The sequence below is a fragment of the Nematolebias whitei genome, chromosome 15 (assembly GCF_014905685.2).
Source record: "Nematolebias whitei isolate Nwh7 chromosome 15, NemWhi1, whole genome shotgun sequence".
Taxonomy (NCBI): Eukaryota; Metazoa; Chordata; class Actinopteri; order Cyprinodontiformes; family Rivulidae; genus Nematolebias; species Nematolebias whitei.
This window is the reverse complement of record NC_056512.1, coordinates 20347331-20361587: the sequence shown is the minus strand read 5'-3', so window position 1 is coordinate 20361587 and position 14257 is coordinate 20347331. Positions and strand designations below refer to the sequence as shown.

Below are 14257 nucleotides of genomic sequence, written 5' to 3'. Positions count from 1 at the left end.
TTAGTGATAGGGTGAGGAGCTCCATCATCTGGGGGAGCTCGGAGTAGAGCTGCTGCTCCTTCGCATCAAAAGGGGTCACTTGAGGTGGTTCAGACTTCTGATTAGGATGCCTCCCTTTGGAGGTTTTCTGGCCACATCCCAAAGATAAAAATCCCCAGGAAAGACCCAGAACTCACTGGAGGGATTGTGTATCTTCTCTAGCCTGGGAACATCTCGGGGTTCCCTAGGAGAAGCCGGAGAGCGTCAATGTGGAGAGGGATGTCTGGGTTTCTCTCCTGGACCCGCCAGGACCAAACTATTGACATGTGGTAGAAGATGGCAGTGGAGAAGTTTGGACTAGCCATCAGCTCACCAATCCAGTCAAAATAAATTCTGTTTCTCCAAACTGAAGTTGTTCATAGAAAGGAAGATTAGCAGCTTGTAACATTTCCACAGAACCCCACTAAAAAAATCTAAGCTATTCCTTTAAGAAGATAAGATGCTTAGCATTAAACTAAGCAGGGCAGACCAGATGACAAAACACCTCATCTCACAAGCTAAATAGTCTTGTTCACGAGTTATGATGAAAGATTAAAATTCCATCTTGAAAACGTGGCCTGGTGATGTAGAGTCATGCTGTGGCTTTTGCTGTAATTCAGAAAAGCCATTATGATAATTTATTCCTGGAGGAAATACGCAGCGTGCTTCGAGGTAGCAGAATGGCTCCAGGGCAGTGAAAATACTTTATAACAGCCAATTTAGACCCATAAGACTCATGGAGAAATAACGCTGTCAGAAACGGATACATTTTCTTCTCGTAGTGCACCATTTCATTTGCACCATGCTAATGAGTTTTCGCCTTCAGTTGCCTGATGATGTACTTTACCTTATCTGCTCGGAAGAAAATTGAAAGCTGCTTTACTTTAATTTTACTTTCCATTTTCCAGGTGGCACAGCTACCTCTGAACCTTTCTCAAGGCAGCTGGCAGCACATTTGTGTGAGTTGGACCCAAAGGGGGGGAGCGTGGCAGGCCTACCAAGGGGGAAAGCTGAAAGGTGAGGGCAACGGCCTTGCTGCTGGGCATCACATCAGACCTGGAGGAATGCTCGTGCTAGGACAGGAGCAGGTGAGTCAATATACATGACTTTGAAAGACTTAGTGGCTGAATGAATGAACAAGTTCTATTCATGACTGCGCAATAAATAAAGGCAGAAGCATCAGTTGAAGTAAGTCAGTCAGTCCTTAAGCTGTAATGATAGTAACTTAAAAAAAACAGAACCTCTCCTAAATGATTGCTGGCTTGCATTCAAATAAGTCCAGATTGATGAAACTTTAACGATAAATTTCCAGAAGTTCAGTGTTTTGCCTAAAGCAATAAATCAGCTAAATAAAATGAGTACAACTGTTTCAATTTCTGAATAATCCAACCAGTCAATTCCCCTGTAGGATTCCCTGGGTGGAGGTTTTGACTCAACCCAGGCTATGGTTGGAGAACTGTCTCAGGTGGGCCTTTGGGATAGAGTTCTGTCGTCAACCCAGGTTGTCAGCTTGGCTCGATGCGGCAGAGTAACCCAGGGCATCGTAGTCCCTTGGACCGAGAACGGGATTGGAGCTTACGGCGGAGCAACCAAAGACCCAGGGGAGCCATGTAGTAAACATAAGAGCCCCCAGTGACTTTTTGGGAAGATTTCATCTGGCCAGTACCTCTGCTGATCGAGGAGGTTATAAACACACACAAAAAGCATTGCAAGGAGTGGGGCAGCGTGTGAAAACATTCAAAACAGAAATGATGGTTCATACCAACATGATATAAGTAGAGGCTGTGCAATAACTTCATATTTTTAATAAACTTGCCAACACTTTTATGAAGGTCCATGGGAGAATTGCAACACAAGATGTAATTTATTCAAAAGTAGAGTTGGAATGTTGCATAATGTCATGTTTACAGTAAAATAAGCTTGTAATGAAGTGTTTTTCTAATTCTAGCCAAACTGTCTATTAATATTGTTGGTTGTTTCCTCTTCCCTGCAAACCTTCTTAAAGACTTATTAAGGAAATTATCTACTATAAAATGGAGACTACAAGCCAAAAATTTAAAAATACAGTATATTTCAATTTTTAACAGGATTCTTTGGAGTTATTATGAGTAATGGGTACGTTTCCTGCAGCAGAGAGCAGTCGGAGTAATCTTAGTCTGGAGAATGGCTAATTAGCATTAGCTTGGAAGAATAAAGTTAATGGCAAAAAAAGTAAGAGTGGATTTAGGTCATCAAAATGAACCTAAACCTTGATCGTAGTGTGATGGACAGAATGACACATGAGGTCAGGCAAGACAAAGATGATAGATGACATTTGGATTTGTTGTTAGAGTAGGTAGCAGGTGGAAGAGAGTCTGAAGAGGCAGAGGCATCCTACTAAAAATAGCAGCCCAAAGAAGATAATAACTCAAACTTTAAATTATCTATTGTGCTTTATACAGACTTTATTTTATAATCCTTTACAATGCATCACTTGTGCATCAGCTGATTATTCACATAAATGCCTATACGTATTTATACTGAAGACTGGCTGTTGTGATGGACCTGCAACCTGTCCAGGGTGTACTCTGCCTCTCCCATAGTGACTGCTGGACAGGGGCACCAGCTCCCCTGTGACTCAAAAAATAGAAGTGGTTAAAAAACATGTCTAAAATAAAAAAATAAAACAACAACTGGACTTCTAACTGTCCCAGTCCCATTAACTGGACTTCTATCCTGAGTCTGAAGACATTTCGCTGCCCATCCGGGAGTTTTATCAATTGAAAAATATCTGTAGTTTGTGGCGTTCCAAGCTTTATAGAATTACATGACAGGTCTGGTTGTGTTCTTAGATTCAGCTGCAGATTAGACAGGAACTACTCGCCACGCACTGTGGAGGCTCATTAGGTTCTTTGTCTACCTGGCTCACGAGAGAGAAGTTTTGGTCACATGCATGAAGGTATGAGTTACTAATTACTTTGTACTAATAGCTCTAATTCAGAGCTGGCCTCAGAATAGAAGTCCAGTTGTTTTGTTCTTAAACTTTTTTTTGGGGGGGGGGGGGGCTGATCATGTCCTGGATACTGAGAATCTTCACCAGCTTCAAATATATGGAGTATTGGATGAACAAAGACTAGCTATGGCTAGCTGTTAGCTTGACTGATCCATGAGAAATCCTCTATTGTTTGTCAAATTAAAGCCCCGTACTCTAGGTTTTTTGTTGTTGTTTTTTTTAATGCTTTCCGAAACAGAGAATTTTGAAAACTTTATTTTAGTTGTCTGTTTGAACATTAAACAAGGTGCTTATTGGAAATAATGACGAAGCATCCTATTGTCCACTTGTAACTGTAAAGTCATTCTTAGTTTTTTTATTTTTCAGCTTAGGTTTTGTTTCATTCTTATCCTTTTGCCATCAAACTTTGTTTAATAAATTGGTTAACTGAGAGAAAATAATAAACACCATAAAAGAAAAACAATATTTTGGAGAATCTTTAGGCATGCTCTTCTTCTGTAGTTGATATAATTAATGTGGAGGAGCTCGCCATCTAGTGGCCGAGTATGGGTTTTACAGCATTTTTGGCGTAATGTGTAAATTAAAAAACAAACAAATTATACATATATACATTGAGGAAAAAAAGGTTGGTTTTTTTTTAAGTCCAGAGTAGTGTAGATCTATGTTCACTCAGACTGCTCTTCCCTGCAGTAAAATATGAATTGCTAACAATTTAAACTTTAGGATTCATGCTGCCATCTTGATCAGAACTTTCTTGAGGAATTGATTTATCTAAACTGGATCTTTCTGGTGAAATAAAGGTTAGGCAAAATAAAATAAAATAAAATGAAATAACCCATTTTAAATAATCCAAACTTTCCCAATAAACTTCTGTAAGGCATACAAGAAAATCATATAATGCTAACAATGCTGAGATGGCTGGCTAATCTAATAATTAGCTAATAGGCTATTGTCCTTTTTGTGTTTATACACAAATAGGACAATACTATGTATTATGTGTATTATGTATTATGAAATAATTTGGTTTAGTATTTGGTACATTTGGTGTTTGGTTAGCATGCAACAAGATTTACTTAGCTTACCTAAATTAACATCAGAGCCAGATAAGATAAGAGCTAATTAGCTTTCCCAAATTATTTTCAGGCACAGACAGGATGTTGGTTAAATAAAATCACAAAACTTTGAATGTACTGTCTCTTGAATGTGCCTCAACATCAAACATATGAGTAATAATTTTCATCAGCTGAGGACCAGTTTTACCGGTAGTTTGGTATCGGGTCAAGTTTAGTACTGTTAGCTTGATATAGCACAATCAAGATTATTAGCTAGCATTTTTTGTAAGTTTTTTTAAAGAAATTTCCAAAATGCTGAATGTTTTTCCTTTCTACTGTTGATGTTAGTTATCTAGTGTCAAATACATGTCAAAACTGTGAGCATAAAAATGTGTTTTATTTCTGAAAGCAGCCAGGTCATATTAAATTTAATCAGTTTCTCTCAGAGAGCTGGGAGTTGAAATCCCTCCACGTGTGTCGCAAGGTCAAAGTGGAATGAGTTAAAGGCTGTGACAGCTTTAGAGTTGGGATTCAAGGTAAGGTGATGATAAATGTTGGGGAAAGAGGTGGGAATATTAAGTAGCAGACGGCAGCCAGGAGAAGATGACGAAAGTACAAGTAAAGAGCGAGGAGAAAGACACTTGTAACGAGTGACGCTACATTGTTTTTACCTCTGCATGATGTAATCGTGTGCTTTTAATGTTATGCCACTGCACCGTGTCACAAAACAGGACCGTGCCTATTGCATTATTTTTACAAGGTGGATGTTTTGTGCTTGTTCCTTAAAACTAATTGGTCTTATTTTCAGTTTGATTTAATGCGTATACTTTTCATTAGCCAAGCTTTTCTCCCAAACATGTTCAACAAATGTGTTGTCAAACAACGCCTGATCGTAAAGTTTGTCTTCAAATTAATACAAGTGTCGCTGATATCATTAAACTCGTCTGAGACATATTAGATTGGATTACTCAGAATGGATACTGTTGGTTTTCCCTTGTTCTAAATGCAGCCTTGGGTTTCCACAATGAGCAAAATGTGCACGAGATCTGGCAGTCGTTTTATGCCAGAGGCTCTTCTTGGGCTCCAACATGCAGCCTCGGGTTTATGGGACCCTGGCGCTGACCGCAGATCTACCGCAGCCTCTAGCCCAGATTTCTTAAAGTAGACAACCCTTAATAAATATACTTCACTGTTGTAGGACTTGTTTTGGAAGAGACAAAATGTTAATTTTAAATTAAAAAAATTAAAAAAAATAATTTCAGTTGCTTAAACCTGTCCTTGGGGAAAAGTTCCAGTCAGAGTGTTTATACCATCTTGCAGTTTATTGTCCCCATGGAAATTTTTCATGAGAGGCTATTTTGAGCTAATTAAGCATCTATGAATTCCCCAATGACTTTGCAAGATTCGTGCATTTTAATGAACATCAGAATATTCAAGCATACAACTTGAAACTTCTGCTCTGTGCCATCAAGCTGATGCTAAATCAAGCCGTCTGGTTGTGCCGATCGTGTCTTTGATAACGCAGTCTGCAGTGTTGGTGTTGAATGCCACGCTTGGTGTCTGTTGAGCTCACGCCAGAGTATTTTTTTAAGCTTTTTGAAAGTGATTTATTATTGATGACTGAAACAGAAAACAGTTTTCCTCTCATGATATGCTTTGCTATGTCATTGTTCTTGCTGTTGACTGCATAAAGACTGTTCGTCTGTGTCTTGTATGGTATTGTAATGTTCTGATTATGTGTTGTGTAAAACCCCTAAATCTTTATTAAAGGTTGATTTTTAGAAAGAAATGTGGAGCCATTTACTTTTTATCTGAGAGGGTTTAAAAAGTATTTTAAAAATGTTGTTTGGAGAAAAGTGGAACTCATTAAACTTCTCTTTTCATCCAGGATGTACACAAATGACAACGAGGTTAAAGTGAAACAGTTGAACATGCATAAAGCAGGTTTAATTCCAGGGAACTGGTTCTACAGCGCTGATGAACTTTCACTGGCTTCTCAGTTTACGTTTTGTAAGAATTAAACTAAAGAAATGTGGTGTTGGACTCTCATGGGCAGCTGGTTCTGTAAAACAGCCCATGTGTATGTGCTCTGAGTAACAATGACACTGTAAGAGTCACTTTGAAAGGTTGCACCTGGGATGAAGAACAGCACCACCAAGCCTGAAGTCATGGTCCTCAACTGGAAAAGGATGATTTGCTTACTCGGTGTTGCCCCAAGTAGAAATATTAAAGTATATGGGGTTTTGTTCACAAATGAGGTTAGAAGAAGATTCAATTGAATTCAGTTTATTTATAAAGCTCCAAGTCACAGCAGAAGTCATCTCAGGGCACTGAACAGAAACGTTCATATATAAAATAAGTTAACAGAAATGTTCGTATTTAAAAATAATATTTTAACATTATCTGAGGAGCAGACTGCTTTTAATTTAACTCAATCACAGAACTTTCATCTTGAGCAAGCATGAAGGTGACAGTGGAAAGAAAAAGCTCCCTCATGAGGAAGAAACCTTTAGCAGAACCAGACTCAGGACAAGAGACCATCTGCTTCAACCAGCTGGGTTTGGTAGGAACAGATACACAATGGCAGGTCGAGAACCACATGTTAAGATAGAAATAGTATCAAATAAAAACTATTCAATTTTACAAGAGACTGAAATATGGAGGTATCTGGTTCAGGTTTGGTTTATTTGTCATATGCAGATCAACCCAAGGTCAACAATGCAATGAAATGCTTAGGACGAGAAGAACCGTCTTGACTAGCCAAAAAAAAAAAAAGGAGAGAAATACTAAAATCTTACTAAAAATACTACTAAAATACTAAAAACAAAGCGCCAAAGTTGAAAAAGAAATACACCTGCAACAGTTTCTTTAACAATACCTGTTCCGATTTTCTGAAAACAGAGCTAAAGGCGTTCAAACCTACCAAATATCCAACCAAGGAGATGCATCTGATCCAAGTAGGCTGTGTGAGCACCTTTAAATCTGAGGCCGTGGTCCTTCGTCAAAAAATGGTGGACTGCTCTCATTCTGTTGGGAGCGAGGCGCTGCATTAGAGGAGTTCAAGTATCTTGGGGTTTTGTTAACGAGTGAGGGAAGAATAAAGCATAAGATCAACAGATGGATTGGTGTAGCGTCTGCAGTATTGCACATGTGCCAGTCTGTTAGGGCGAAGAGGGAGCTGAGCTGCTTGGCGGAGCTCTCTAATTACCTGTCGGTCTTCATTCCTACCCTCACCTGTGATCACAAACTTTGCATGATAATGGAAAGAACAAAATCATGGGTACAAGCGTTGAAAAGCAGTTTTCTCTGCAGGGTAGATGGGCTCTCCCTGAGGTGAGACGTTCAGTTATCTGGGAGAGATTCGGAGCAGAGCCACTGCTCCTCAACATAAGGAGGAGACATTTGAGGTGGTCAGACTTCTTCCCTGAGTATGTGTCAAAGGCATGGAAGACCCACAACATGCTTCAGAGACCATACCTTTGAGCTGGCCTGGGAACACCTCAGATACCTCCCAGAAGAAGTGAAAGAGGTGGCTGTGGAAAGAGATGTCTGAGCCTCCTGGTCAAGCTGCTGCCCCCAAAACCTGACGCTGGAACAAGCGGCAAATAATGGATGGTTGGACAAAGAAGAACTCTATATTTATGTCCTGTATTAAAGCTATGAACAACAGAATATTGGAACTATTATCGTCAAAAAGTGACTTAAAACATAGAAAATTTCATATAAATCCAACCACATGTCTCCGCCGGCTTACGTTGTTGACTTTGGAAAGATCTTTGTTGTCTCTGCATATTTCTTGTTTTTATTTTCTGCTTTTGCTAAAATAGCAGGTTTTTTTTTTACAATTGTTCCTTCCTTTCTGTCATTTTCCATTTTCATCTACATATAAATGTCTTCCCTCGCTGCTCCTCTCAGTGTTAAGCAGCCGGTTTGTCAACAGTCACCTTCACTTCATCTAAAACTCGCATTTGTTGTGTCATGTCTGTGGAAAAGGGCTCAAAATCTTTCCTGGCACAAAAAAACAAAAAGCACACGAAGCAAGAGGCTTGAACTTTATAAAGCTGTTGTCACGAATCTGTCACCCTTTTTTTTTTTTAAACTGATGCATGAAGGAACTGTGAAATGACTGTATAGGCGACAAATCTCACACCTTTACACAGAGCAATTAGCAGATTATGTGCCACACTGCAAGAATCAGATAAAATGATCAACATCTATTCAGTGCCAGCCTGGATAGCTGTTCCAGTGGGTAAAACTTCACACCCTATATTTTTGTCAAATCTTTCTTAGAAATTTAACCACTTTTTTTTGTAAAGGCAGCTAAAAAGACAGCATTGAGTGCAAACCTATTTTTCCCAGTGGAGATTAAAGTATTTTTAATATTACATTATATTGTATTTTGAAACATTATTAAATTGTGTCGATCATAACAATTACCTGGTTCTGAATTATGGTATAGAGATTAAGGACTTATTAATGCATCCTGATAGTCCTGCTCTGTCTGATCATTTTTAATAACCTTTGAGTTTACATTAAATGACTACACAGCCACAGAGAGTAAATTTCATCTCAGCAGGTGCTCATCAGAGAACACTGTAACCATATTTAAACAATCTCTTCCATCAGTGTTTTCCTCTGTCTTGCAGAGTAATACAACAGCTAGCAGTGGCTTAGATCATCTGGTTGATAATTTTACAACTTCTATGCAAACTTCACTTGATAAAATTGTCCCACTGAAGAAAAAAAGTAATTAATTAGAGGAAGCTGGCTCCTTGGTTCAATCCTGAGTTATATACATTAAAACAGGCATCTGGAAAGAAAATGGCGGCTGAGTGAACGTGGTCTGGACTCTGTGGAGGAGAGTCCTGGTTTCAGAGACGCTGTAGAAGGACAGGACACCTGCTCTGTGGTCCAGGTACACTCGGATCCTGGAGGAACCAGGACCTGAGATGGAGGTTTTGATTTTGTGAATAAATAGAAAACGGTCTTGAAAACAACATAAAGCCCACGATTTGTCATTCCTTCTTAATTTAGATTGATCTCCTGTTCTGCTGATGTTCTTGCATGTGACTGCTACAACAGCTGCTCTTCCTCTCCACTCCGCCTCCCAGTAACAACGCCCAGTCACACTCTCTCTGCTCAGAACCTGCCAATAATCAATGAATCTGGTGGATGATCAGAATAAGGCTGAGGTTGTTCTATTCCTGCAACTTTTCTGTTCCTCTCTGACAGTAACATGTGTTTGCTGTGTTTGGATCCAGTGTGATGTCACAGGAATATTTTAGGAATCCAGCTCTGCTCCTTGGTTCTGGTTCTGGTTCTGACAGTAAAACGTCCACCTCAGAGACAGCCAGTGAGATGTTTGTCCATGTGTCTCTCAGGGTGTCCTGCAGTTTGTCTCTGAGCTCCTCCACAGCTGCTGTCACGTCCTCAGAGGACAGATGTTGAAGCTGGATGAGTGTGGAGACTCACCCAGTGCTGACACTGACTGGTAGTTGTGGAGAAACTGGTTGTGGTCCTCTGTGTGTGAGAGCTGCTTCAGCTCAGCATCATTCCTCTTCAGCTCGGTGATCTCCTGCTCCAGCTTCTCCTGAAGCTCCAAGACTCGACTCACTTCAGCTTCCTGCTGGGATCTGATCTGCTGCTTCACATCAGAGCTTCTCTTCTGGATGAGATGGATCAGCTGAGTGAAGATCTCACTGTCCTCCACTGTTTTAACAGCAGAGTGACTGATGGCCTCCACCTCCTGTTGAAGCAGCTCCGTGTATTTCTCTGTGTCCTGGATCTCCTGCTGGATCGTTTCTCGTCTCACCTCGACCTCTCTCTGCCTCTCAGTTCTTTCTGCTGCAGCTGAGACTGTGTCGTGGCCTCTACGTTCCTCCACAGAGCAGAGATAACAGATACACTTCTGATGAGTACGGCAGAACATCTTCATCGCCTCATCATGAAGAGGGCAGATGTTCTCCTGGAGGTTCTTGGAGGGCTCCACCAGCTGATGTTTCTGAAGTGGAGCTGAGTCATAATGAGGGTTTCTCACAGTAAGAGGCCCGGCAGATCAAACAGGACTTGATGGCTTTCAGTTTTCTCCCAGCGCAGACATCACAGGCCACATGTTCAGGTCCAGCATAGCAGTGATCAGCAGGAGCAGCTTGGAGTCCAGTCTTCTTCAGCTGCTCCACCAGGACAGATCACATGATGTTTCTGTTCAGCGCAATGAGACGACTTCTGTTGTAACTTGGCGCTGTATAAATGAACTGAATTGCATTGAAAATGTGGATGTTCATGTTAATAAAAACACGTTTTGTTGTTTTGGTTCACCTAAATGCCTGAACTATTATATATTTGGACTTTTCAAAAACAATCATATATTGTACAGACCCTACAAATATTGTTTAAATATGCTAATTGTCATAAATCTGGCTACATTGATTGTCCTTACACATAACCCTATGACTTTTTCACAGATCAAAGTTAGCCCTGAGACTTAACTTTACACATTATTTTAGAAAATAAAACAAATAATTGTGAGGTCAGTCTGTATTTTGGGTCATAAAAAGATCATTATTTTTGAACTAGAGTAATAAAAATATATCAAACTAAATTGCTTCAAAAGTTTTTTTTTAATTATGTACACAAATTATACATCAAATCAATTGGCTCAGTCACATAATGTGCACTGTTACATTTAGTGTGGATTCATATTACTATGGTGATGCATTTAGCCAAAAACTATCAGATAAACTCTAAAGAAATGAACAGAGAACGCTTCAAATACTGTCAAAACTGCAGGCTCTTTGAAATACGTCGTGAACACACACAGATGTGAATGACCCTTTCACAAAATGACCGTTAGACAGCGCGCTTTGATAAGTGTTTTGTGACCAACTGCTTTAAAATGGCTGCAGGAGCTAACCTGGAAAACACAAAATAGCTAAAATGTGGTCATTTTTAGAGATTCTGAGCTAATATTTAATCTGATAGAAGCTGCCAGTGCCCAGTATATATCACTATAATAACAGCCTTCAGATCCTTCTTTAATAATTTTCCACAAACCGAGGCATCAAACTTAGAATCAAGTACTTTTACTTTTTGTCTTGAGGCACTCTCATGGCTCTGCAGCCATGTTTTAACACGTGCTCGTTCAGCTGCTGTTGAACCTTTATGACCGTCTTTAGTGTTCAACACAAATCATGCACAGAGGATTACCATCTCCCATCTAATCCATAATGCTCAATGGGAATGGGCACACAGCAACCCAATCTAATCCATCAAATCACTTCCCTTATACTAACCCACCACCACATGGTGCAACCTAAATCATGTAAAGATAAAGCAGTAGGTTTGTCAGTGTTATGTCACTGGGTGGTTGGGGCTCGTTTTGGTTTTCATGATGAGCGCTTACAATTCCCTCGCAGTGAATTAAAGAGCGTGTGTGCTTTTCTTAGGAATTCAGAGCAGGATAAGAGCTTCTCCTTTGGGTTCAGAAAACAATCCGCAGCTTTGACGGGCGACTCTTGATCACAAAATAAACCAGTGTGCTAAGATCAGACTTCAAAAGAGGAGACTACTCTCTTAGGAATTGAAAAACAAGCCACTGATATATTTTAAAGCAAAGCAGTTTCATTAAAAGTACAAACTCTAGTACTAAAAAACATGCTTCACTTCAAGATTTTAATTTCTACCCTAATCTTTGGAAGTGGGGATCCTTGGATAGTTTATAAACAATATCTTACATGTTGTAGATAGCTCTTTGACGTCAGTTTGGAGAAATGATAGACTGTTATTATACTCACAGTTTGGGAAAGCTGAGAACAAAAACCCACAGAACACAGACAAATAAAAACGATTTTAACTAATTTTAACATTTTCTTGTTTTTTTACCAGTTTTTAATATTTTTGTATTCGTTTTCATTTTTTAACTTTGACGTTTTGTCCACTGTGTACAGCACTTTGGATCTGTCACAACCGGGTTTTTGGATTCAAAGACAGCCATACAGCAAGAGTAAAAACAGTTTCATTGTGCAGATGCAGAATGGGTCAGGATCCATCTGTGGTGACAGGTCCGCGCAGGAAAGAGGGAGAGAGCCGCCTGTCAGCGTTTCACACAAGCAGGCGAGGTGGGGTCACCGGTTGGAGCTGGGCAGGATGATGTCACTGTAACTGGTGGGAAGGCAGCTGCGGAGGGAGGCTTTTTAATGATGTGAACAGCAGGGTAATTCAGGGTTGTGTTCCAGAAGGCGAAGCAGGGGTCAAGCATGGGGAGTCAGAGTTCCAATCACAAATCCAAAGGGTGATCCTTAATCCAATATCCATAAGGTGGTAATTGTAGTCGTACCAGGTAGTGATGTGTTCTTCTGTGTCGAGGCTTCGAAGCGTGTGTCGAGTAATCCAAGAGGATTTACAGTATGTGGAGCGTGTATCGAGGTGTGTATTGATGACGTATGTAGTGACGTTGGAAGCCTCACTAGCAGGCCGTACCACGTAACCAATTCAGGAACTGGCTCGTTTTTTATGCACGAGATTCGAAATATACTGTAAGGAACAGACAGATAAATCCATCATCACCATCATCATAAAGACAGATTAAGATAAGTTGTAGGGGTGAGGTAGGTGTAACAGGTCTACAAGAAGGCCAGCGGGCTGAACAGGTGAGCAGAACTGTGAAGCTGATTTACGAGGAATAGTGGTTCAGCTCAGGCTTAAGTAGTCATGCCAGTCAGACTAGAAAGAAAACCTGCAACACATAGAGGGGAGGGGGAAGAACAGACTGCAATCCTGACAATTAAGTTTTAATTTTGACCAGACTGATGAGTGAATGGCTAGTCTGACCAGTGCCAAGTCCAAATTGGATCTTAGCTAAAACACCAATTGCAAAAATTACCCAAATCCCCTGTAAACTGTGAAAAAGCCATTACAAACTCCTGCAAAAGAGACTTTTGCATTCATATTTTGTCAGATTAGTGCTAAATTTAAACTCTGGTATATGAACACATGATATTCAGTCATGGTAGTAACTCCTTTTAAAAACAATTTAATCAAACCACTCTTTTATTATCATTTCTTTTAACAGCAGTCAGTAATCTAACTGCTCAGACTTTAAATGGTAACATGCCAGAATTAGTAGATTTTTTTTGTCACACACTCTCATGGTCCAAAATCCTGCAGAGACACCATCTGGACAGGAACAAGCTCTTCCTCCGCTCTTTATCACCCACTTTTCTGCTGAAATCTTCCCTTAGTCCCCACTTCTCAGCAGCTTTGCTCTTACGTATGGTTTGTTCAGGCATGAAACTCTGTAGGAGCACAGTAACTCAACTGTGTTCTTGCCAGATTAAAATAAAGCATCATATTGTGTGTAGCGATTGACTGATTATTTTTTAATGGATGATTTCAGTATCAATTTTTAGAAACCGGGACAGTCAATGGTCAAAATATAGAGCCTTTTGTATGTTTGGGCATTTGGGCCCATAAATATGGGTTTATTATTCAAACATGTTGCAGTTTGCTAGATTTTAAACAACAAAAAAACTGTTGGCATTGCTAAGGTGGATGGCGGAGAATAGAAATATCAAAAACGATAGAAACACATTTATACACCTGAGTTTGATCTAAAGCATTTTTATTTTGTTGTTGCTGACATGTCTGTAGATAGACTCTGTTACAAACCAAACAAATAACACTTTTGCCCCAAAAGTCTCTCTAATCACGGAAAAATTACTAATACAAGGACGTAGTGACAAACAGCAACATTAATCTGATCGCATTATGACTGATTTCTAATCAGTTTGTTACATTCAGACCACCAACACCGGTTATTTAAATTAAACAGCAAAAAAAGCCAATTGAATTAGTTCATCAATAAATAATTTGACCTCTATTGTGTGAGATGGTGGTGTAAAACTCCTAAAATGACTCAGATTGCTAACAATAAATCTGCTTACTTCATGTGTTTGTTTACAGTTATTAGTAAAAATTCCAACATGTTCACTTTTATTTATGTAAAAAAATGGATTCAATGTACTTTGTTGTTAAGTTCTACTATTACACAACTGTGTATTAGTATTTCTGTATTAGCACAGCTGTCTTAGTAACTTTGTGTTATTAGTTCAGTATTAATACCTCTGTATTCGTACTGCTGTCTAAGGACCTATGTATTAGTACTACTATCAGTATTTCTGTATTAGTTCTGCTGTCT

General features: G+C 39.5%; 1 protein-coding gene and 1 pseudogene across 1 annotated transcript in view; one reads left to right on the top strand and one right to left on the bottom strand.

Annotated features, from left to right (window-relative positions):
• The window catches only part of cbx6b (chromobox homolog 6b), a 15910-nt gene extending 13984 nt beyond the window's left edge, over positions 1-1926 (top strand). Inside the window, exons 2-3 of the mRNA XM_037688482.1 lie at positions 927-1106; positions 1427-1926. Coding sequence (XP_037544410.1) covers positions 927-1106; positions 1427-1654 — 408 coding nt within the window. The 3' untranslated portion in view covers positions 1655-1926. The remainder of the gene's footprint in view (positions 1-926; positions 1107-1426) is intronic.
• A 6913-nt stretch (positions 1927-8839) lies between these two features.
• On the bottom strand, positions 8840-10247 carry LOC119421080 (annotated as a pseudogene).
• Positions 10248-14257: the final 4010 nt, after the last annotated feature.